At 43.4% G+C, this 23,009-nt stretch overlaps 1 protein-coding gene across 2 annotated transcripts; it reads left to right on the forward strand.

Annotated features, from left to right (window-relative positions):
- The first annotated feature begins 426 nt into the window (after positions 1-426).
- RPN2 (ribophorin II) lies at positions 427-21,120 on the forward strand. Of its 2 annotated transcripts, XM_072350405.1 has the most exons (18): positions 427-539; positions 624-820; positions 2,694-2,789; positions 4,676-4,851; positions 5,676-5,751; positions 6,141-6,275; positions 8,235-8,411; positions 8,800-8,918; positions 9,285-9,390; positions 11,622-11,713; positions 12,324-12,438; positions 13,053-13,247; positions 13,683-13,769; positions 14,326-14,421; positions 15,376-15,451; positions 16,350-16,479; positions 18,712-18,797; positions 20,736-21,120. In XM_072350405.1, the coding sequence occupies exons 1-17, from the start codon at positions 527-529 to the stop codon at positions 18,761-18,763; spliced, it is 1,938 nt and encodes a 645-aa protein (XP_072206506.1). In that variant the 5' UTR covers positions 427-526; the 3' UTR covers positions 18,764-18,797; positions 20,736-21,120. The 2 variants fall into 2 exon arrangements, with proteins under 2 accessions (XP_072206506.1, XP_072206507.1); XM_072350406.1 differs by lacking the exon at positions 18,712-18,797.
- The last annotated feature ends 1,889 nt before the right edge of the window (positions 21,121-23,009 follow it).

The raw sequence follows: 23,009 nt of genomic DNA on the forward strand, positions 1-23,009 counted from the left end.
TGGGGGCACAGCGTGGCATGGAGTGGCACCATGTGACATGACATGATGCAGCACGACACAACATGGCACGACCTGGCATGACATGCCATAACGTAACAAGCCAAGACATGACACTGCACGCCGTGATATGACATGAAACGACACATGGCACAGTCCCGTCGCGGCCCCTTTAAGGCGCGGTGCCGCGCTGAGCGCCGCGGAAGGTCCGACCAATCAGCGCAGCCCACATCCCTTCCAGGGTCCGCCCCGCCCGCTGCAGAGGGCCGCCGGGAGGACCGTACCATTCCTCTCCGTAGGGGGGAGCCGGTTGGTGCTGTTGGGTGCTCCGCCTCCGCCCCGCCTCCACCCGCTGCTCGCCCTGCCCTGGAGCTTTAGCGCTGTTTTAAAGCTTTATGTCATCCTCGTTTGGTTTTCGTGGTGCTGGGGTCCCCAGGAGGACGGCGCCGTCGCTCTGTCCCCCCCCGTTACGCAGTGGTGCGCGCCGGGCCGGAAGCGGCACCGTGGCCCAGCGGGCAGCGGCAACAAGATGGCGGCGCCGGGTGAGGCGAGGGCTGCCCGGGGTCGGGTCGCGCTGTGGGGTAATGCGGTGCTGACGGGATGTTCTCTCGGTTCTCTCTTCGCAGGCCGGCGGCCGTGCCAGGTGGCGGCTCTGCTGCTCTTCCTCGCCAGCGCCCAGGCCCTCGCCCCCAGCCACCACCTCACCGCGCGAGACCTGGCCCGACTGCGGGCGGCCCTGGAGCGGCCCTTCGCCGATGTGCAGGCCGCGTACTACTCCGTCGTGGGCCTCCACAGCCTGGGGCTGCGCGTGGCGGACGAGAAGGTGAGCGGGCAGCGCGCAGTGCGGCAGAGAGGGGGAATCCGTTTCTGCAATGGGCCGTACTGCAAAGAGAGCGTAACGCGGCCGGTGTTGTTCGTTCAGTGTCAGAGCGATGCCTCGCGGGTCTGCAGTGTCTGAATAAAGGTGTTGCATCGCTGTCTGGGACCACAGCGGCACAGCTTGCAGTTTGCTGGTCCAAAATGGCACCTGCACCGTAACTGCACCCTTCTGTGAAAGCAGTTTCAGTCTGTGCACGCTCACGCTGCTGTCCTGTGAGACAGAGAACTCATTGTTTCTTTCCAGAACTAGTGCCGAACTCAGGCAGGCCGCTCAGTTTTGCTGCTCTTCCTTACAAAATTCATTTTCCTATGTGCAAACCAGAAAAAAGACTTGTGGCATCCGTGTGATGCATCCCAGCTTTGATAATCACAGCCTTAAGTGTATCCATGTTGAATGCTGTGGTTTATTCCTCTGTGACCTTCTGAGGTGCTGTGGTTGGAAAAGACCTCCAAGATGATCTAGCCCAGCCATCCAACTAGCACAAGTGTTGCCCATTAAGACATGTCCCTCAGTGCCACATCTCTGCAGTTCTTGAGCACCTCCGGGGTCAGTGATTCCCCCATCTCCCTGGGCAGCCTGTGCCATTGCATCACCTCTTTTTCAGAGAAGAAATTCCTAATTTCCAGCCTGAACCTCTCTGGGCACAACTTGAGGCTGTCACCTCTCATTCTATCACTGTTACCTGGGAGCAGAGGCCAGCCCTCACCTCACCAGTCTCCTTAAAAGGAGCTGTAAAAGAAAAAAGGAACTTAAAAGAAGCTGTAAAGAGTGCTGAGGTCTCTCCTGAGCCTCCTCCAGAGTAAATAATCTCATTTCTCTCACCAACACCTAGCTATGAGCACAGGTTTGTTCCTCATAATTTCAACTAAGTTAGAGTTGTAAAACCATTCAGACTTTTTTTCCCTTGGGATGTTGTTTATTTGTATGACAAACTCCTAACTAAGGTTTCTGGAGGTGCTGTGGTTCACCACACTACATACCATGGTATGTTTGGTTATCCATGGGCTCATCTGGGAATTGTTGCTTTACCTTTTGTCTGTATGGCACGGCTGTTTTTTTTTCCTGGTTCCTACTTCTAGCAAAGATAATGCAGCCTTTGCATTTGCAGCTAATCAGTAATTTCTTTTGTTCCTTAAAGTTTGTGTGGAGGATGGCTTTTCTGGGCATTGTACCTCTTCTTAGCATGAGACTGTTAAAGAGGTAAAAGCAGTAAAAATAATAAATAGCAGTAAAAATAAGCATAAGACTGGAACATAATATTCTTGTTTATCCGGAGCATTAAGATCCTGTCCCAGTTGTTAAGGCTTGCTCTTTTATTGGATATTTTCTGATTAAAATAGGATGTTAATGATCCACTTAGTTAATAATATGCTGGCTACATATCCATGAGCACTCTCATTGCTTACCTTCATGCTTTAGCTGCTTACCTGTTTCTGTTCTTTCAGTATGCTTTGAAATTCTTTATTCTGCATCCATAAGTAAGTACATGGGTGATGTACAGTTTTCCCACAGAATAACTGCTCACCTGTTCTCTGTCCTCAAAGCTTTTACTTACTAAAGATACACAGATCTTTTATTTTGATAGATGTTCTACTCACATTTTGGCTGATTGCAGTAGAGTTAATTTGAAATTCACTCATCTCGTTGAACAGGAGCCATGTTCTGCATCACAAGTATTGAAATTCATTTGTTTTGTGGTTTTATGTTTTATTCAATACAATAATACACATCAGCGTATGTGAAATCGTCAATATAATCGAAATCTCCTCTTGGTGGCTTAAGACTGATGCATAATTTACAATCTCTTCCTTTGCAGGCTGCATGCAGTTTCATCAAATCCCATGTAGACTCCAGCAGTGTTGATTCCCTTTTCTATGCTGCACAGTCCATTCGCGTCCTGTCTGGTTGCGAGGTGAGTTTGGAGCTGTAACTTCTGAAGGCAGGCATTACCAAGTAAATATTTACCTCAATATCTTTATTCATTCCTTTTTAAGCTTCTATTTGACTTTCTCTTAGTGGGTTGTACTAGGAAATAACTTTGTAGGAAATAACTTACAAAGCGTCCCAGACATGGTAAAGTTCAAAGATACAAAGCAAGTATTTTTTCACTGCATCCCTGAGTACTTGATCCAATATTGTCTCCTCAGGCACTTTCTGATATTTTACAGGGTGGAAGAAGCTGCGTAGGTCTCACAGAAAGTAATGCCTGGTATTTATTTCCATGGAAACTATAGCAGATACAAAGAGCGTAATAACTCTATTTGATAGAATAAATTCTCAGCTACAAAACAAGGTTTTTTCAACACAGTGACACTATTAGTTATCCATTTTCACCAACAATGAACAAGAACATGTGTGCTGCTCTCATCAAAATCTGCAGCCATCAGATGCCCCGCTGTTGCTGTTGCCACTGCTGAAACGCACCACTCCCTGCCTCACTGTGCCCACATCCACTGTTTAATCTCCATAAATGTTCAGCAGGTGTCAGTGAATGTCAGTAGGTGCCATTTTTTCTGCATGGAGGAATTCAGTTTTTACTTCTTTGATTGCACACACTGCTGTGTCAGATGCTGTTCAGTCAAACTGCCCCTTTGCTGCCATCTGTCACACAGAAATGTGACAGTGTTGGCTGGAAGGTACAGCTACTGCCATACCACCACTGTCTGCCTCAGATGTCATGGGCCAACATCATTAGACAGTAGGAGGCGTTACTTTTGGAACAGCCCTCATAATTGTTTTTTAACCTTCCATTTGGTACAGTATCTCTGTCAGCAAATGACAAGTCTGGGCACAGCTGTAGAAGGTCATGTTTTGTTAAATCTGGTATGTGTAAAATCTGTTGAAAATTGTGCTACTTGCTGCATCTTGAGACATGACACATTGTTTATCTGCCCTGACTGATGTGCAGATTTATAGAGTTTTTCTGTGCCTGGCTAATACCAACCAGATAACTAGAACAGAATGAGTAAATGACTTTAATATTCCCTTATCTGTGTTTCACTCTAGGTATCCATCAGCTTTTGTTTTCTACTCCCTTTTTACCCACCTAATTCAGCTGTTTTCTGACCTTCTGCCTGATGGTACAGGTTCTTTCAACCTATGCACAGTGAATCAGTTCAATGAACATTCATGCATCTTCCTACAGGAAAAACAGTTCTTCACAGAAATTCTTGTTAGAAAAGGGATGGCTGTGAGTGCTCCCAGATCCCCTTCGTGTACTCAAGCAAGATGTGCACATGAATGCAGAGCTGATCCCACATGCAGCATAGCCAGCTTGTAGATAAGAGCGATAATAGAGAAGGTTGGAGTGTTTCAGGGCTCTCTTGATCAAACATCAGTAGCTACAAAAAAAAGGAGCCAGAGCATTTGAATAAGATTCACAAAAGCAGAATCACTTATAAAGTCTTTGGACAGACGATAAGGTGTTGGGATGAAAGCCCTGTACTGAAAGAATGCAGCAGTACATGTGCAGACTGCACTTACTACCTTGTGGTTGCTTTACACACACCTCACTTTTCATCAGTATCAGTGGGTCCTGCACAATTGTGTTAAAGTGAAAAGCAGGTAGTAGGAAGTTACCATGATAAATCTGACTTGTGGATTATCCTGACTTATTGAGAGTTGACAGCAATGCTTAGGTACTTAATTAAATTAGAACATAATGAGTGATAAATGTCTTTTTCCCCACAGCTTCTAGTAGTTCACAAGTCAAGCGTACTGCTCCAGGAAGAAGTCAGTGGTGACTAGAAAGACACATTCTCAAGTGTGAATCAATGTATTTCCTGTACTCTTCCTCAGGTTACCATTTCGAATGAGACCAGGGAGCTGCTGCTTGCAGCTGTCAGTGAGGATTCTTCAGTCACCCAGATCTTCCATGCTGTTGGGGCCCTGAGCAGCTTTGGCCTTCCTTTAGCATCTCAGGAAGCACTTAGTGCTCTGACGGCTCGCCTCAGTAAAGAAGAAAATGTGCTGGCGTAAGTCTTTGAAACAGAAACATTTCACTGTTTTGTGCATTTCTTCTAGTTGATTGGATTTTGCAGTGCAGGGTATTTTAATGTTTGGCCTTGGAATCTAGTTATAATAGACCATACTGTATTTTCACTTGGGATATTTGTCCAGTTCATTATCGATTCTGGGAAAATTTGGAAAATGTGTTTTGAACTGCTCTTTGTGATGTTGCAGATAACCTTATCTATTCAGTTTAGTTTGAGTATAATGGTCAGTAAGGAGGATGCATGCTAAAGAAGCCTCTCTTAAAAAGATTCACAACGAAACCCAGACCTAGTTCTTGGTCATTTAGAGTTGAGGTATGCTGGATGCTCCTCCTTAGACCTTTTTCTTTGTAGGTTGGAATGCATGTACTGTGAGGTGGAAGAAAATGTGCCAGTAAGCAGAAGGAGTCTTTGCAATTATTGCCAAAGGATCATTGAAATCATTTTTACTGTGAGAGGAGAGAGTAGAGCCTTTCTCAAAAGCTAGGGAAGAAAGGGAAACTTGTAATGGCTTGGCTTCTGAAGCATCAGTAGCATGTTCGGAGGGCTGTGCAATGCAGAGATCAAAGTCTGTTTTCTTCTCTGCCTTTGAATCTATGAGTTTATTGCAAAGCTGATATAACTAACATGGCATTCTCTAATGAACTCTATATTTCCAGTAAATCTCAGCGTGTTCATTGCATAGGGTCAGCTGAACGCACGAATGGCTACTTTACACGTCATGTGGCTGTAATTGCTTTGATTTGAATGGTGTATGACTTCTAAGAAACAAAAATCACAAGCTTGTTTGTTTTTTATTGTTTCAGAACCATCCAGGCTTTGGAGACAGCATCTTACTTGTCTCAGCAGGCAGATTTAAGTGGCATTGTTGAAGAGATAGAGGTAGGGACACACGGTGGTCTCCTGTTGTTCTGGAATTTTTGCTAGATGTCTGTAATACTAAAGGATATGTTAAGATGAAACATACAGTGAAAAGCCAATCTGGCTAATTCCTTTTCTGCATCATGTGAGTTGGCTTGGCTCTGAATTTCAAGCAGTTATTTTCCCTGACCTTCAGCTGTATCACAGTGGACTGTGACATTAAGTCCATTGACTTAAGTATAATTAAATTATGTAAAGGCTAAAGGTATTTTTTCTTCCTATTTCTTAATAATGTACAAAGTACTCCAGTGAATCCACTACCAATATTCTTGATTAGACACTGAACAACACAGTTAACTTCTATGGATCTACTGGAATGCAGTTACAATAGAAGTGACTTTTTCTCTCAGGATCTTGTTGCTCGCCTGGATGACTTGGGTGGAATTTATCTGCAGTTTGAAGAAGGAATTGAGACTACTGCACTGTTTGTTGCTGCTGCCTATAAGCTGTCAGACCATGTGGGAACAGAACCAGCGATGAAGGAGGTCTGTACCTGCCTTTTCCTCCCTCACACACTGTAGCTCACAAGAAGGATCTACCTGGCAATTATTGTGCCCTACAAGTGGGTGGCATAACTAAGTAGAACTTCTACTGGAAAAAGTAATGAGCATACTCTGCAAAAAGGGAGATCACAGTGTGAATGTTGAATGTAGAAGGGAATTCCGTCTTCAAGATCATAGGCTGAATGTGTGTGGTGTTGGTTTTATTTCCCAAATGTACAGAAGGAAATTGCAGGTGAGGCCTAGTTTTTCTTTGTTAAGAGAAGCTGTTGGGGGAAAAAGCTCTTGTTTCAGAGTTTGTTCAGGTATTTGGCACTTTCCTGGTGCTTTGCAACGCTTCAGAGTGTTTCACAAATGTTATTTCCTTGTGAGGAAATACAGACACCCAAATTAGTGTCCAAAAGGGAGGTAACGTCAGTACTTCGGTACTGTACTTCTTCAGGAATCCAACAACTTGCATCTGTACTAAAATTAAAGGTTGTTTGGAAATTCCTTTGGAGATTGATCAAGCTAGAAACTATTACTTCAAGTTCCCTACCTGCTGGGAGTTTTTTTTTGTTTTGTAGCAAGTAAACCAAAGTGCACACGCTCAATTGAGAATGGCAGCTCCCAAAAGTACAAGCCAAAGTGTCAGAGTTGAGACAGAAGCCAGTATAAGGCACCTGAGCTAACTGCTGGCTCTCTTCCATGCTGCTGCCAGCAGGTGAACTGCAAAGTAATTTTTGTAGTGTCATAGAGGTGATTCTGCTACACACAATTCTAACGGTCAGCATCCAAACAATATAAGAAAAGAATTAAAAAGATCAATTAAGGAAATTTGTTTAGTATTGATTCAGAATTGGGCTGTCAGAAGTGTTGTTGTTAGGACAACCTATGAATGGTGTGAGTGCCTCATAAAAGCCACAAAATTCGCTTTAAAAATGAATAGATTTTGTATGTGGAAAAAATGGGAACTATTTTTCTCTCAATTTAAATGTGTGTGTCAGTTGTTGATTAATATATGGAGCCATGCCATCCACTTCACATAAAAGAAAACCATTTGTGTTATGCAGGAGTTCTGTAGCATCTATCTGAATGCTTTCTGTAGTCATGTGCTGTGTTAATGAACACTAACATACAAGCAGGAGGCTGAACATTTGAGATGCAGTGGATTTCATTCAAGTGTTCATTGTCTGCAAGTCATGAAATAGTCATAACTATTGCTTTATTTGGGATTCTTTGATCCTTCTCATTTCTGGTTAGAAATCAGCTCACAATCCTCTGTTTGGATAAAAGTACAGGTAACCAAACCTTCATATTCCATACTAGCAGGAAGTAATGGAAGAATCTGTATAATACAGTATAGTCTGCAGGGAGCAGTGCAGGTGCATTAACACTACAAAGTCAGGGTGTTCCTAGTCAGATCTGTGCTCTTAGGGGTACTGCTTTAAAGCATAGCCTCTTAGCTTGAGGATGCTACCATGCCCAAGGGAATAAGCCTGCGTGAGCCTGGACTGGCTCCTTTTAGAGCCATTAGGTTCTTCTGCATCACCTCTCCAAGGCTGTCCCTGTTCGGCTGGTAACCAGAAAATGTAGATTAGCCTTTCTCCACTGTATGTAGGCAGTTGTAGTGCTCCTTGAGCCCAGGCAGCTGCATGCAGTCTGGATAGTTGAGCTGACAGCATCTTCCATTCTTAAACAAGTAGTCTGAAGAGGTAGATCCAAATTCTGGTTTTATGCAGTTTTAGCACAATTAGAATGATTGTGGTTGGAACCTTCATGCCAAGAATAAGAATGCTAATGTGACATTCAGAAGCTAATTTTGGGCTACCTCATAACTTGAGTTATTTTAAAATCAAATGGGAGAAATTAAACAGTTTATATGAATGGTGTTTTTGTTAATAACGTTTTACTGAGCCAGCTGTGGTAAGCTGCTGGTGCTAATGTGTGGTTTTCGTTTTTCAGGATCAAATTATCCAGTTGATGAATGCCATTTTTAGCAAGAAAAATTTTGAGACCCTCTCAGAGGCCTTCAGCGTTGCTTGTGCCGCAGGTTCTCTATCCCACAACCGTTACCATTTGCCTGTGGTCATTGTCCCTGATGGTCCTGCAGCTGTGTCTCACCATCAGCCTATACTTAGGGTGAGTTCTTATATGAAAACCTTAACTCATCTCTTGGCTCAGTCTTTTCATCTTGTGGATCTAGGCAAACTGAATGTGTAAGGTGATACCTTGAATTGTAGGCTCCAGGGCCCAGCTTGCAGTCAGTTTGGTGTTCTAGTACTTTTATGAAAACTGTTAGAAACCTCTGCTTGCCCAAGGCTTAATGAGCACTACATTGAAAAAGAGCACTGAAACCTTGTAAATACAGCTTTTTTGCAAACATTAGCTATGTTAAAAGGGACTAAGTTAGTCTGGGACACTGGACAAGAGGGGAACCTGAGTACATAATACAGAAAGGGGCAGTCTGTGCTGTTGCAGTCCTTGTGAGATGGTGGATTTCGCAGAAATTCTTCTTTTGCTCTTCTAGCTTCAAGTGACCGATGTTATGTCCAAGCCGCTCACTCAAGCTTCTGTAAAGCTAGACTATGCCAAGTCTGCATCTACCAAAGCCACTGTTCTCCAGCAGACAGCATTTGCTCTGTCAGGGTAAGAACTTAATCTTATGCTAGAGTTGAGGGAAAATTAATGTTATTTAAACAGGGTTGTGTTTGCTTCTCTTTTATGTTTTTCTACCAGGTATACGCTTGTACAATGGAAAACTCAAACTGTTGTTGCTACATTTTGTCAACAGTGGATAACAGCGCCTTGTTGTGGCGCTGAATTTCTGTTGGATAGGTCTTTTGATTGCAAAGTTGCAATATGCTTCTGACTTTGAGGGAACATTGAACACATTTTTCATCCCACGCTAATTAGTTTTAGTTTTTGCAGCATTCTGATAGCAAGGCATGTTATTTGTTGGCCACTCTGTTTGCGTCCTGGAAGGTCCTTAACACTTTTTGTTTTTAATTGTAGGGAGGTCTTTGAGCTGAACTTCATGAATGTCAAACCTGCAAGTGGATATTATGATTTCTCTATCAGTGTTGATGGAGATAACCGATTTATTGCTAACAAAGTTGAGGTGGGTATGTGATTGGGTGGCATTTCGTTTCTGTGCTATTCAGTGAAACAGCTTTTTATTTGTCTGCTAAGAATGTTGTATGGCATTTTTAGCATGTGTTTTTCTGGCACGTGGATTGGATTTTGACTCAGGATTATGACCGGTAACCAGATTAGTGTATGATCAAAAGAGATTTCTGTAAACTTCAGAACTGACTTATCACTTAGATATTTGCTGATTTGATGGCATGTGAACAAAGGCTGGTAGTGGAAGTGTTCATGTAGCAGCCCATATTTTAAAGTAGCTATGCAAAAACAGTTTCCAACCATGTTCTTCAGAGCATTTAGATCAGAACCTGTAAATCACAAGGCTTGGCTAGCAGCCGAGTGATTGTCTAGAGCTTGCCCAATGTGTGGAAGTTAAGCATTTGATGTCGTCTGCCTGTGTAAGCTCTAGAGCTTTAGAAAAGAGCCTTGGTGGTCTTTTGGCATCTCCTAACTGGGTATAAGTATCTCTCTAAAGAGGAGTCTTGTATTAAACATTTGGTTTTACTTTCCTTCTCAAGTTGGATAATGGTGAGAAGCATGTGACCTCTGGCTGTTCATATATTCATTGTAGTGTCAACAGCTGACAGTGCTCTTCCCCAGAGATGTCTATTCATAGAGTTAATTTTTTGCTTTTAGTTGCCTATTTAAGGAAAAGATTAGCTTTTAAAGTCTTGCAACATCATCAGCATGGAGTAGAGGAAGACACTTAACTTACAACTGCTGACCTTTATGGTGTGTGTCAAATTGATGTTGTCATTGTAGTAGTAATGGCACTTAGGAGTGTCAAAAGGGGGTTGATTGGCCCTGCTTAAGCTCGCTGCTGGCACATAGAGGTACCAGTAGGAATGCATTAACGCTGGGGTGGCTTTGTGTGAGCTGCTTCTAATAAGACACATTGTTATGGGGGAGGACTGCTGGGGGAACTGTTTTTTTTTCCTTACTGTTATTAGCATTAATTGTCCTTAATGCACCTGTCGTTTTTGACAGTAATGAGCTAAACCAGTGGGTTATTACTCCAGGCAGAGCCTGCATTTCCTGACATTAAAATATTTGAGAGATGTTTGTGTACTGTTCAGTTAGAGGGGCTGTGTGCAGCAGCTCTGAGTTGCCTTCATGTCACTTTGTTTTTTTAAGGGTTATTTCATTAGTTCATCTTTCTTTGCTCCCATCTTGGAATGAAATACGGTTGTGTTACAGTTAGTCTGTATGTTAATGGATCCATTTTCAGCGCCAGCCTCTTTATTAAATTACTTTTCATTGTAAAGGAACTGTCAAAATTGTTTTTGTGTTTGAAGTCAGACCTGAATCGTTTGGTGGGGGCTGTTTCACACGAGCAAAAAGAGCAGCAAGAAATTATAGTATATGTTGGAAAATCTCTTGGCAATGAGAGTAATTCTCCCGGGGAGCGTTTGTAAGTTGTGAGAACAAATGTGCTAATTAAAAACTACACACTGTAGGAACTGCTCGTGTTTGAGAGGAGGTATGGAGTTGGCCAAACCCACTGAAACTCACTGCCTGTGGTTTGGGGCGGAAGGGACAGGAAATCATTGCTCTGCTTGAATTTATAGAGCACTTAGCACAGAGGAGTTGTGATAAATGGCAGAGCCTTATTGGCTGCCATGCTCTATATGATAAATAGCAAGCCTTTCTTCAGAGGCACAGTTTAAAAGAAAAAAAACACTGCAGATCAGCAGGAATGCTTTGGCTGTTGGCTGCTGGTAATAAAACTAGCAGAAACCTGTTAAGCTTTAGGAGCCAACACAGGCATAGCTGGTTGCTGTCCGGAGACTTCCCTCATCTCAGGTTGCTGTCCAGGACACAGAAGTACACGTGCATGTACAACTCCAAGCTATATGCAATGCCAGTTTTAATTGCTAGCTTCTTGTTTTAGAGGAAGACTAGTTGGATGTGGATATTTGGACTGTTTTATTAAAAACAGTGCTCCAGGGGGAGCCAACTCCAGCATGACTGAGAATCAGCTGTATTCAGAGATGGCAGCTTGTGGAGGGGAAGGGAGTGGGCTGGGGTTAGTGGCTGGTGCAGGAGCTTTGCCAGAAGGGAATTTGCTGTAGATCTGCCTGTTCTGGTTAAGTTCTGCCTTGGCTTAGTGAAGGATTCTTTGTGGGTAAGGGGATGGAAGAACTAAAGCTTCTGAAGTGAACTTGACCATAATTGACCATAACTTTCTGTTGTGGTTTGTTGCAGCTGAAAGTAAAAGTGTCCACGGAAGTTGGGATTACTAATGTAGATCTTTCTACTGTGGATAAAGATCAGAGCATTGCACCAAAAACAACCAGGTAAAACAATTCATTGTGTGACTCGTTAAGGGGAAATTCTGTCTTTAGGCTGCAGGTCTTCTGAGCTTTACCTGTTAAGCTAAACCAGGAAATCTTGTTTTGGAATGCCAACAAAACTATGCTAGTGCTATTCCTTGTAAAGCTCTTTTTTGGAGGGAGAATGTTGATTATTTTTATAGGGGTTTTTCCTTAATATTAAAATAAATACTATGAGAAACCAGCCAACCTCAATCTTCTGTTCTTCTGTTGTCATCTCTGTAGCAAAACCAAGTTAAAATATTTGTTTTACTGTTTCTGTTATTATTCTGTTATTAGAGAAGCTCTAACACAACACGTGCAACGTATTTGGAGGGTCTGATTATATTGTGGCTAGGTTTACTTGAACTTTTAGCTGCTTTTTTAATTGCCATCAGTTAAAATGTAATTCATGGGATTTACCTTTATTTGCATAACTTCACTGATGCCTTCTCTGTATTGATACAGCTTTCTTGTGCTGAAATCTGAGTGTTCTGTTACACTGCCATCACACCTTGTAGCACGACTTTGTTTCAGTGAAACCTGGGGGGTAATATTAGCAAAGTCTCAGTTCTGTTTGTTTTCTGCTTCCTAGGGTAGCTTACCCAGCCAAAGCCAAGGGCTCCTTCACCGCTGACAGCCATCAGAATTTTGCTCTGTCCTTCCAGCTGATAGATGTGAACAGCGGAGCTGATCTCATTCCTCACCAGGTTAGAACAAATTCTTGTCATTACTGTGTCAGCGCAGCGTTCCATTTTGTAGCATCTGAGATGACAGTTGCTCTTGGAGAGATTCAGTAGGTTTTGAAAAGCCTTATGTTTTTGACATGGACTGTGGAAAAATTACTTTTCTTGGTAGGGGGGGAAGTGGATTCTTACCATTTGTTTTGTCTGTATGTTCAATGAAGTCTCTTACTGCCCTGATACTGGGGGTACTGCAGCAAAATTAGTGTCAGTAGTTTGCACTGTAAAAAGGACGTTTCTGACCTTTTGAATATAGATTGTTTGCTGAGAAAATCCACAACTGCAGACATTTTCTTTATCTTTTAATATATATATTTATTTTATTTTATTTTTAAAGCATGTATGCATGCATCCCTCTTGTTTGTTGTTACACTTAACTTCTCCACTACCATTCAGTATACTGCTCTGTACCTCTGGTAGGCCTCAGGTCAGTGCTGATTTTGTGTTGATAGAAGTATTTGAAGAGGCACTGTACTTTCCTGATTGTTCAGGAGCAGAGACAGCAGGCCTCCCAGTTCATTCCCCAGTCCCTTGTTTCACACAGTGAAATATTCCAGCAATGTTTTAATCCTTCCTTTCAGACTTTCGTCCGACTTCACAACCAGAAGACTGGCCAGGAGGTAGTTTTTGTTGCAGAACCAGATAGCAAAAACGTATACAAGTTTGAACTGGATACCTCTGAAAGGAAGACTGAATTTGACTCTGCCTCTGGTACCTATACTCTGTATTTGATAATTGGAGATGCCACTCTGGAAAATCCAATCCTGTGGAATGTGGTACGTAGCTGGAAGCGTGGCAATGTGGTTCTGGGATGACTGACAGTGTAGCAGTCTGGTCTGGGGTTTGCAGTTCAAGTTTTCAAACTCCAAGTGAGCTTCAAAGTAAGATTTATCTAAATGTGTACTTATCATAGGGTAGATTAGAAACTTGAGAGCGTCTGTGACTTCAATTATAAGTTCACAGCAAACACTTCAAGGTTTAGGTTTTTAGTGCTTGTTATGCTGGAAATAAGTCCAACTTCTAGTTATGTTACTTCTGCTTAGGAAAAGTTTCTTTTTCAATTCTGGAGGGTTTTTTGTAGATTCCCTTAAGACAAAATGAGTCAATGTGTGGTTGCCATGACTTGCAAACTGGCAGCAATAATGTAGTAAGTTTTAGAAAACTTAAAAAAAAAAACATTGAAGTTCCTGAAGTTTGTGATTTTGTTTTAGGCTGATGTTGTGATTAAATTCCCAGAAGAGGATGTGCCATCCGCAGTCCAGTCCAAGAACCTCTTTGTTCCCAAGCCTGAAATTAAGGTACAGTCAAAACCAAAAGCCATGTGCAGAGATTGGAGGGAGGGGCCTAATCCTAGTTTAATTTATCTAGTCTTTGTTCTCATCGTAACTCCGTTTAGATTAGTAATCTCTCACAGAAGTGTTAATAGCGTTTAAGTAATGTAATTAAAGAAAAAAGATTTACCACTTAGTGGAAAGAAATGTGTTGCAATCCTCTGCTTTATGAGTGAGCTATATGTCCTACCAGGAAAGAACAACTGCTGTCAGTGAGAAGATGGAAGTAAGAGAAGTAGAGCAGGTAGTAGGCACCACAGAAAGCTTCCTGCATCATTCTGAATGCTTGTGCTGTTGACAAGCTAACCACTGCTTCTGTGAGTGTGAAGAAAACTTAACTGAGCAAGAGACCAGATGTTCAGACTGCAATAGATGCTACTTTAAAGAGTTGTGCTTTGCCTTCAGAGGAATGCTTGTCATCCAGAACAGCACGTACCAGACAGGAGCAGGGCCGCAGCTGGTCTTCCGTGGGGTCCTCTGTTGAATACTTTATTACTAGCTGAGTTTGTTTGTTTGTTTGCAGCACCTCTTCAGGGAACCTGAGAAGAGGCCTCCCACTGTGGTATCTAACACATTCACAGCACTGATTCTCTCACCACTGCTCTTGCTGCTCATTCTGGTGAGTGAACTGAGCCACAGAACAAGGAGAAATTTTCCCATTCAGTCACTTTGAAAGTTGACTGTCTAAACTTTATAACTCCCGGTTAATTATAATCAGCACAGCACTGCTGCAGTAACAGCTAGTAAGTGTCTGTGCAGAATGTTGGTCTGTTTTTGTCTCTTTCTTAAACTGTTTTTCAAGATTATAGTCAAAATACTGCTGCCAGTTAGAAGTGGGGTTTCTCCAGCGCAGTTCTTGCTAGTCATGTTGAGTAATGGTGGGCAGAGAGGTTATAACTAACATCAGACCTCTACAGGAGAGAAGCAGTGATTCTGCCTTGCACTTAATATAACTATCACAAAATCTGTATTACTTAATCCCATCGGCCTGATTCCTATTTGTAGACTTAACTGTTGTCTGTTGGTAGTTGTAACATCTTTTTCTACACTATTTTAGCTGCATCAACTCGGTGTTTTGTACTTAATGTATGTCAAATCTCACCTGGTCAAGTTAGGTTACACTATATTTGGAGGGTAAATCTGTGAGCTTGCATTGCAGTGATTTCCCTTTATCTGTTCCCAGTGAAAGCTAGCATTCCAATAGTCATATCCGCTGCTCTCTGCAGTCAGCAGTACATGTGCTGATGACAAACCACTTCAGTGGGGAATTCTTTTTACTGGAAAACATAGATTTGCAATAATAATCCTCTCTTTGCTTAAAGAAAGATAAATGAGGAGCTGCCTTTGCAGACTCAAGCAGTAGGAGAAATTTCCGCTGAAGGAGCTCAACAGTGCTGGCTTTGACAAAGCTGCTGTTCTGTCCTCTGTACCAGAAAACAATGTGCTTCTGTAGAGAATACACTGTATTCATTGAAGAACTTAAGTCTCTTTCAAGTCCGTTTCCTTTAAGTTTAAAATAAGAGCTTGTGTTTACAAGGACTGTTTATTCAGGTTTTCTTTCTTTTCATTTTAGTGGATAAAGATTGGTGCCAACATCTCCAACTTCAGCTTTGCTCCCAGCACCATTGTTTTCCACATGGGACACGCTGGTAAGTGTCAGAGGCTTTCTGCTATGTTTGACCTTCTCACCTGGGAGTTACAGATGTGAGCCATGTTGGTAAATGGGCTTGCAGCCTATTAACTATAATGACATAATAGCATAACGTTTGTTCTCTTGTTTTCATCTGCCTTCCTGCTTTTCATGATTGTTAATATGATGATAAATCTGTTTTGGCCATCAGCTTGTAACAACGGTCATTATCTGGGCTCCTCTCACACACCATTTATCGGTACTTAATAGAACTTCTTATTTCCAGAGGTCACACTTCTGTTATTGCATGTTTATCCTTTGTAAGTAGAGTTTCTGTAGGGATTGAAACATGTGGGACTGCCATCTACATCTTTTCTTTTATAGTGCTTTCTGTGAAAATCTTCTTAGGCTGGACCAGGTTTTGTCATTAATTTTATTGTGCTTTTGGTCATATAGTTATTTACTGTCTTGGTAGACTCTCAGAAACACAGCAGGTTGGGAGAGCATTGGTTCTACTGCTTTCCATATGACAACATTCTGCTTTAACCCAAGCCAGTTTCCTTGCAAGCTTTATAAGCTCTTAAAAGTGAGCAAAGGCTAATATCCTCTGTTACAGTCCAGAATATCCTCCATGTTTTAACAGCCTCCAAGGTCTGTAATGTGTCCATAATTATGCCACTGGAGGATTGGTTGTAAGCTGTCAGTGTCACATTTTTCTGAAGTATGGAGACCCAGATGCCTTCTGCTCCTGGCAGTTATACATACATCGTCCTTAAATCTGTCCCTGTGGAGCTTCAGAGACAAGTTAGAAATCAAGTGCTTAGGTGTGGCAGTACAACATAAGAATCGTGCTGGGAATAGCTAATGGTCTTTCTTTGTACTACGGTTTCAACTCTGGACTCTGTCTTTTTTCACAGCAATGTTGGGGCTTATGTATGTCTACTGGACTCAGCTCAACATGTTCCAAACTCTGAAGTACTTGGCCATTTTGGGTGGTGTCACGTTCCTGGCAGGCAACAGGATGCTGGCTCAGAAAGCAGTAAAACGGTAAGCCAGGCATAGATGCATTAGTGGGAGCTGCTTTTAAATTTGCAGGGAGGAGAACACGTCAGTGTATATCAGTAATTGATGCAGTGACAAGCGTTTTTAGTTCTTCAGTCTTGGATGCAGGGACTCTTATGCCTGTTTTCAGATTAAGCCCTAGAATGAACAGACAAGGGCAATGAGGTGTTCTCGCTGAGATGCAGCTGCCTGCTCCTTCAGAGCAGATGGGCTGTGTCTTCTTGCTGAAGTGGTCGGACACATGGGAAAAGCAATGAGTGAAAGAATGCACATACACCTTGACGTAAGGAAACCCCCTTTTGGCCAGATATTCCCTGATAAAACTGCTTCACTTAGTTGTGTACCAAGCTTTGATAATATTGGATAATTAAAGCTGATAGAAATGCAGAAAATCTATACTCCTGTGTAACTGTGCTTGTGACGTACGTTTTAAGAGGAGGAAGGTAAGGTTTATCTTACTGCTGTCTTCTACCTGAAGCAGAATTAGAAGAGAGAGGCAGCTGCTTTTTGAAGGATTGTAACAGCAGACAAAGTGCAACACACAGAAGGAACAACATGGAAAGTTCTGATGAATGTTAGGGATACAGAATTCATTGAAGGTGGACAGACACTGGGAAGGAGGATTTAAAGAGGTTGTAAAACCTTTATTTCCCTGGAGATGTTCAGAACTTGGCTGGATATGACCTTGAACAATCTGCTTCAGCTTTAAAGTTAGCTCTGTTTTGAGCTCACAGTTGGACCGAGTAATCTCCGCAGGTTTGTTCCAACTTAAACTATTCTATGTTTCTGTAATAAATGCACTCAGGTATCTAAATCAAGCGGTGTGAAACACCAGCCAGTCCCAGGTAAGCTTTCTCTGCAGCTAGAGGTTGTAAAGTTAGCCCAGTGTGGTTTTGTTCCCAGGCTGTGCAACTCTGCTCAAGACAGGGCAGCTGCTACTGGGACCTGTGCCATAGCAGCTCTGTGTCACTGGGTTGTACTGTGCACAGCTGGATGGGTACTGCAAGCACTGTACAGCAGTGCCTTGCCCAGTATGGACACGGTCTTTGTGTGGATGCTTCCTCTTTGTGCCCTGTGCCATGCTAGGCAGTCTGCAGTCTGGTTGCTGACCCAGGCTTCCAGTGCAGTGCATTAATCAGAATTTGAACACTTAGCTCTCAAGCATTTCTGCCACATGGAGATTCTACATGAGATTTAAATTTAAGCACTTCTACACTAGTACAGAACTTGGATTTGAAGATGATCTCATGACCTGCTTTGCCACCAGGCCTGTGCTTTTCTTGCTTCCTCTTTTTGAACCATTAGAACTCTTTATCCTTGCACTCCTATTTGCATAAATAGCCCTAAACTCTCATATTTTTATTGAACCTGACAAGAGGACGAGAACAGTAAAAGAAGAGAGAGACAAACAAGAGAAAAATCACAGCAGCAGCAACAACAAAACCTCACAGACACAGGAGAGTAGAACTTTCAGGGGTTCCACATTGGTTTGTTGCCTTTCAAACATCTCTACTTGCATGGCTATAGCAGGGGGGACGATTATTCTAATTAGCTCTCTTCATACTGTCCTTTCAGCTGTCTCAGACTTGCTCCTTTGGCTGCCCAGCCCTCTGCAGTATGGCACATTCTCTTGTTTATTTTAATAATGTTTCACTTTTAATTTAACGATTAACAATAAAGTCATTATTAGCAGCAGATTTCTTAGCCTGCAGCTGAAAGGGGAAAAGAATACAACAAAGTTTACTTCTAAGTGTCTCAGCTCAACCAGGGCTTCTGTTAGCACATAAATGCTGATGGTTGGTTCCTACTTCAAAACACTGCAGGGGGTGTCTGTGCTTTTTCATTATACGTGACATGAATCTGCGACCACAGTGGTGGCAGATTTGAAAGCAGAACTTGTACCTGAGGCTAAAGTTAAACCCTTTGTACGTGACTTTAAAGCTCCAAAAGACAACTTCTTGTTGATGTGCAGCAGGTCTGGCTCTGATGTTAAGTACACCGATAATTAACTCGATAGCACTTGGAGGCAAAGCTGCTGTTCCTCTATGGAGAACGCTGGTAATGGCTGGGGGGGAACTGTATGTAAACTAAATATGTTCAGAAGTTACCAGAAGGCCTGGTTTTGCTCTTTGCATTTCTATCATGGGCTCTGGTTCCCAGAGCAGAGCTGCTTTCCTCCTTCCTATCTGAACCTTTCTTCCTCTCTCCTTTTGGCAGGATCGCTGCAGAGCAGAGCAGTAGGTTGGCAAAGTATAGAACGCTGCGGTAAAAAGGGGTTTTGCTAGTGACCAACTCTTCTAGAAGTAAGGGTCTTTTTGGAATTTGCCTTTCTTGGGCGTTCTGTCTGCTTCATTTCACTTCATTCCTCATTTCTTGCACTAAAAGGTACCTGAGCTGAAGCTGCTTCCTTTCAGCGTTGTTTATTTGGCTTTCAATCAGTCCTTGGGTGTCCTTGGCTACAGCTGGGCTTGCATACTAGCAGTCTATGTCCTTGAAGACTGAATGGTCTTCATGTGATTCCTTAATAATCTCATCTTGTGGTGATATGTGCATGTTAATATGCCGGGTGTAGGAATAAGCGTAGTACAAGCAGTATTGTTTCTGTAAATAATTAGCAGTGCTGGCTAGAGGAGAACATAACCAAGGCGGCTCGTACCTGGGCCTTTCCCATCCTGCTGTGGGTACTCCTGCCCCATTTGCAGTGTCCTGGCTGTTCAGCTGCTGGGCACTCTGACTGCTAGTGGAGCTAAATTAAGCCCTTGCTTGGATGGCAGAAGCTCTGTATGCACCATCTCATTCAGCTGAGGACACAACCTAATCCAGGATTCACCCTTCAATTAGACTGAACTGGTCATGAAGGCTCAGTCATTGGCAGCAGCAGCAGCCAGCTCCCCACGAATGACTGCAGTCATCCAATAGGATCTCCATTAGCACATACTAGTGTAAAGCCCTTCATTGCCTTTGAATCTGAGCAGGTAAGGTCTCGGTTTGTTATATCCACAGTGAGATGGCAGGCAGAACTACTGCCACTCTGCATGCTGCCCATTTTGTGCGTATGGCTTCATTTCTTATTAACACACTACTTTATAAAGGGGAAAGGAAAGAGAATGTGGGATGAGTCCTGGGACCAGAACCACTGCAGAGTGTGCTGTACTGGTGCACCTCATCAGCACCTGCCCTCTCGTGTTCATAGCCAGCACTCCAGGCATACCCACAGCACACTGAACAGAGCTCAGTTTTGTGGTGCAAAGCAAAACAGTGTGGGTGGCTGCATCTCAGAAACAGTGTGCAATGTGCTATAAGCTCCTGTTTGCACATCAGATAGCATGGAGGATGGCTTCAGGAAAATTACCTATGGACTATTGGCATTATGTTCCATAGGAAAAACAGCCTGGCACCACCTCTGCTCTCCCTGGACTGTTTAGAGGTATAATAGCAGCAGGCAATCTCTGACAGGTTGCTGGAGGTGCCTGTCACTTGTTGCTGTGTTCTGGTTGCTGGATGCTTCTCTTTTTACCACAGCTTGGAGCTCGTGGCTTTCAGCTTTAGTGGCCTGTTGTCAGATACTTAGGCAGTGTGTTCTCCACAGCTTGCAAATTTTCTGCTTCTCAGCTGGGTATTTGAACTCCTTGACTCCCTATGGGCCATGAGTAATCCTGGAAGATCTTGGAAATAGCTTATCCACAAACTGCAATTGCTGCCATGTGCAGTCACAAGCACCTTTCCTCACTACTGGGTTTCTGATGCCCCAGATATGTCAGTTAAGACTGTATGTCTACCAGCATCTGGGGTTGGGCTGTAAAGCGCACCCAGCTGCGCCTCTCTCTGGCTCCTTGGAAGAGAAAAGGACCCCCAAAAGACGGACTTGCTGTGCCCACCTTGTTGAAGATCTTTCCTTTGTGTTTACCATCTAGTTCCAGTTGGACATAATGGTCCTGTTGAAAATGGAGGAGTGGTAGAGTAGCTGCAGGCTGCTTTGCATTCAACCCTGCTTTTTTGTCCAGCTTTGTGTTTTTCAAGGCTCATTCGTTCCTTTTGCTCCAGAAATTGACCTTCATTTCACCTGAACGTTTCCATACTACTTGTATTAATTCCTCAGTTAGGTTGCAGTCCTGGTTTTACCGCCCTCCTCTCAAAGGAGCTTCCTTTGAGAGAGAATAAAGGGTCTGGGGGGCACTTGTACTGTGTAAAGAAGTGCTTTGTTGCCTGGGTGAGTTAATTGTTTGGGTTTCCCTTCCCAGGACACAGTAGCACCAGAAGAATGGAAGAAATGGGGAAAAACAGAGCAAACTCCTTCAGAACGGAAACACAGAAGTAACTGAAAGAGCAGAAGGCTGAAAGCAGCAGAATTTGTTTTATATGTATGTATGAAGTCAAGAAGGTTCCAGTTAAACTTCTTCAAAGGTGTCAATTTCTCGCTGTTGTGTTCATGCTACTTGAGTGTTTTTCATACGAAACCAGAAAGTCCTTTCTTCCTTACATCCCCTCCCCCCTTCTCTGCTCTTAGAATGTTTTAATTTCTTTTTGAAGACAAAGAAGAAGAAGAAGGAAAACGATTCTCCTTTCCTTGGGTGCCCCTTCCTCCTCCTAAACCATTTGTGAATAAAGAGGAAAGAACGGTGCTGAGTTTGGGTTTGGCTGTGTCAGAGTCTCTGGCTGGAAGTTGGGCTCACGTGAACAGAGCTTGTTCTGGTGGGTGATTTTTGTGTATTAGTCACTGTGCTGAGGAGCTTCCTGTTCTTTCCTGTCCTTTCCCAGAGGTACACGTTTATATGGGGACGCTTCCCACTCCTGCCTGTCCTTTGCAATGCTTTCATCTGCATTTCTGTGCTAACCGATGTTCTCTGACTCAGGATGGAGCCTGGCTGGGCCACGTGGAGCTGCCGGGGCTGCTCTCAGCTCAAACAGGAGTCATCCCTGGGGCTGTCCTTGTGGGCTGCATGCCTGGCTGTGTCTGCCCCGGCGGGTTTGGGGGATCCTTCTCACTCACATTGATTCTAACGCTGAACTTTGAAGTCGTATTGGGGTAATTCGGTGTCATCATCAGATTAATGATGTGGGAAGTGGAGGATGAGGGCGTTGGGGAACGGTGCAGATTTCTGGAGAGTTCTCCCTATGAACAGTTTCCACATGGAAAACTTAGCAGTTGCTCCTGGCTCCCTCCCCTGCATCCATGTGTTGGCTCCCGTTTGTCCCATGTCAGATGGGTTTCTCTCAAGCCCTTTTGGCAGAGGAACTTCATGAAACGTCTTTGGGAAATCCAAGAATATGATCTCAACCAGCAAATATGCGGCCGAGGGGCCAATCCCTCCACAGCACCTCACATGTGTGAGACACAGCTCTGCTTTCTGACAGCCATGTTGCCTCTTCCGCGCTGCAGTCGTTCACGCTGAGCTCACCGTGTCTGTTCTTTGTCATCCCAGTTCCTGCCGCTTTGTTCGTGGTGAACTTGACCCTGAACACCTTACGGGCTCAATGGACTCTCCTGCACTCCTTCAATAGACTGACCTCATGTTGCATACGAGCCTTCTGAGAGTAACGGACTCGTAACCAAGAAATAGTTGTGTTATTATCCTCTGGAATTCCTTTTCACCCTGTTGTGCTCCTTGGAGCCTCGTATTTTATCCTGCTCTACCTCTCAGCTTTGTGTCATGCCTTGTTTTTCTGCTGCTGCTCCCGGCAGGACGGAGCTGCCAGTACTTGGCTCTTAGAAGAGCTCTGGCCCATTCTCCAAGGAGAGAACTGCTGCAAAAAGAAACCCACGTGGTTCTGCTGCGCTGCTTTTCCTGAGCTCTGCTTGTTGCTATTGCTTTTGTTTTCTATGTTTTTGACAGGAAAGGATGCTTTTATTCTTCTGGCCTTTTACTCATCAGACACTTTGTTTTGTTTCAATCATTTAATCTGCCAGACTTGGAACATTTGCTTCCTCATTTTGACCAAACCTGAACTTTCAAATGAACCCTTTTTATGACACCTGCAGGTTTGTTTCATTTTGCTCTGTTGGTTTTGCCCCCTTCTTTATTTTCTGCTTTAAGAATCTGCTGCTTTGGATGGATTTCATTGGTCTGTTTCCCCCCACCCACCCCCCATTCCTTCCCTTGCAGTGAACTGTAATGGCTTTAGGCATGTTGGCTGGTGTGACACAACAGCTTTACAAGCTCTCTTTGAACCAAGACTTGCATTCATTCTGTTGCAGGTCGTTCTCCAGCTGCACTGTAAAGCACGATGTCTCACCAATGTCTCACAGTGGCAGCTCCCTGCCTCTGTAAGGGTTACAGATGATCCATTAGCACTTGCTGCTGTCACAGCTTCACTGCTGTACATGTACAACTTCCCCTCGTTGTTTTCCAGCTGGGCAGTTGGTATTTATTGCGTTAAAATTGTGATCTGAACAGGGAGAACATAACCTGTAGGGGTTCAGTGCAAGTAGGAGTTCATTCCCATCTATGCTGGAGCCTAATATACAAGAACGTGATCGCTTCAGGGCAAAGGAGCTGGAATGTACTGCAGGTGAG

This window comes from Excalfactoria chinensis, chromosome 15 (genome assembly GCF_039878825.1).
Source record: "Excalfactoria chinensis isolate bCotChi1 chromosome 15, bCotChi1.hap2, whole genome shotgun sequence".
NCBI lineage: Eukaryota > Metazoa > Chordata > Aves > Galliformes > Phasianidae > Excalfactoria > Excalfactoria chinensis.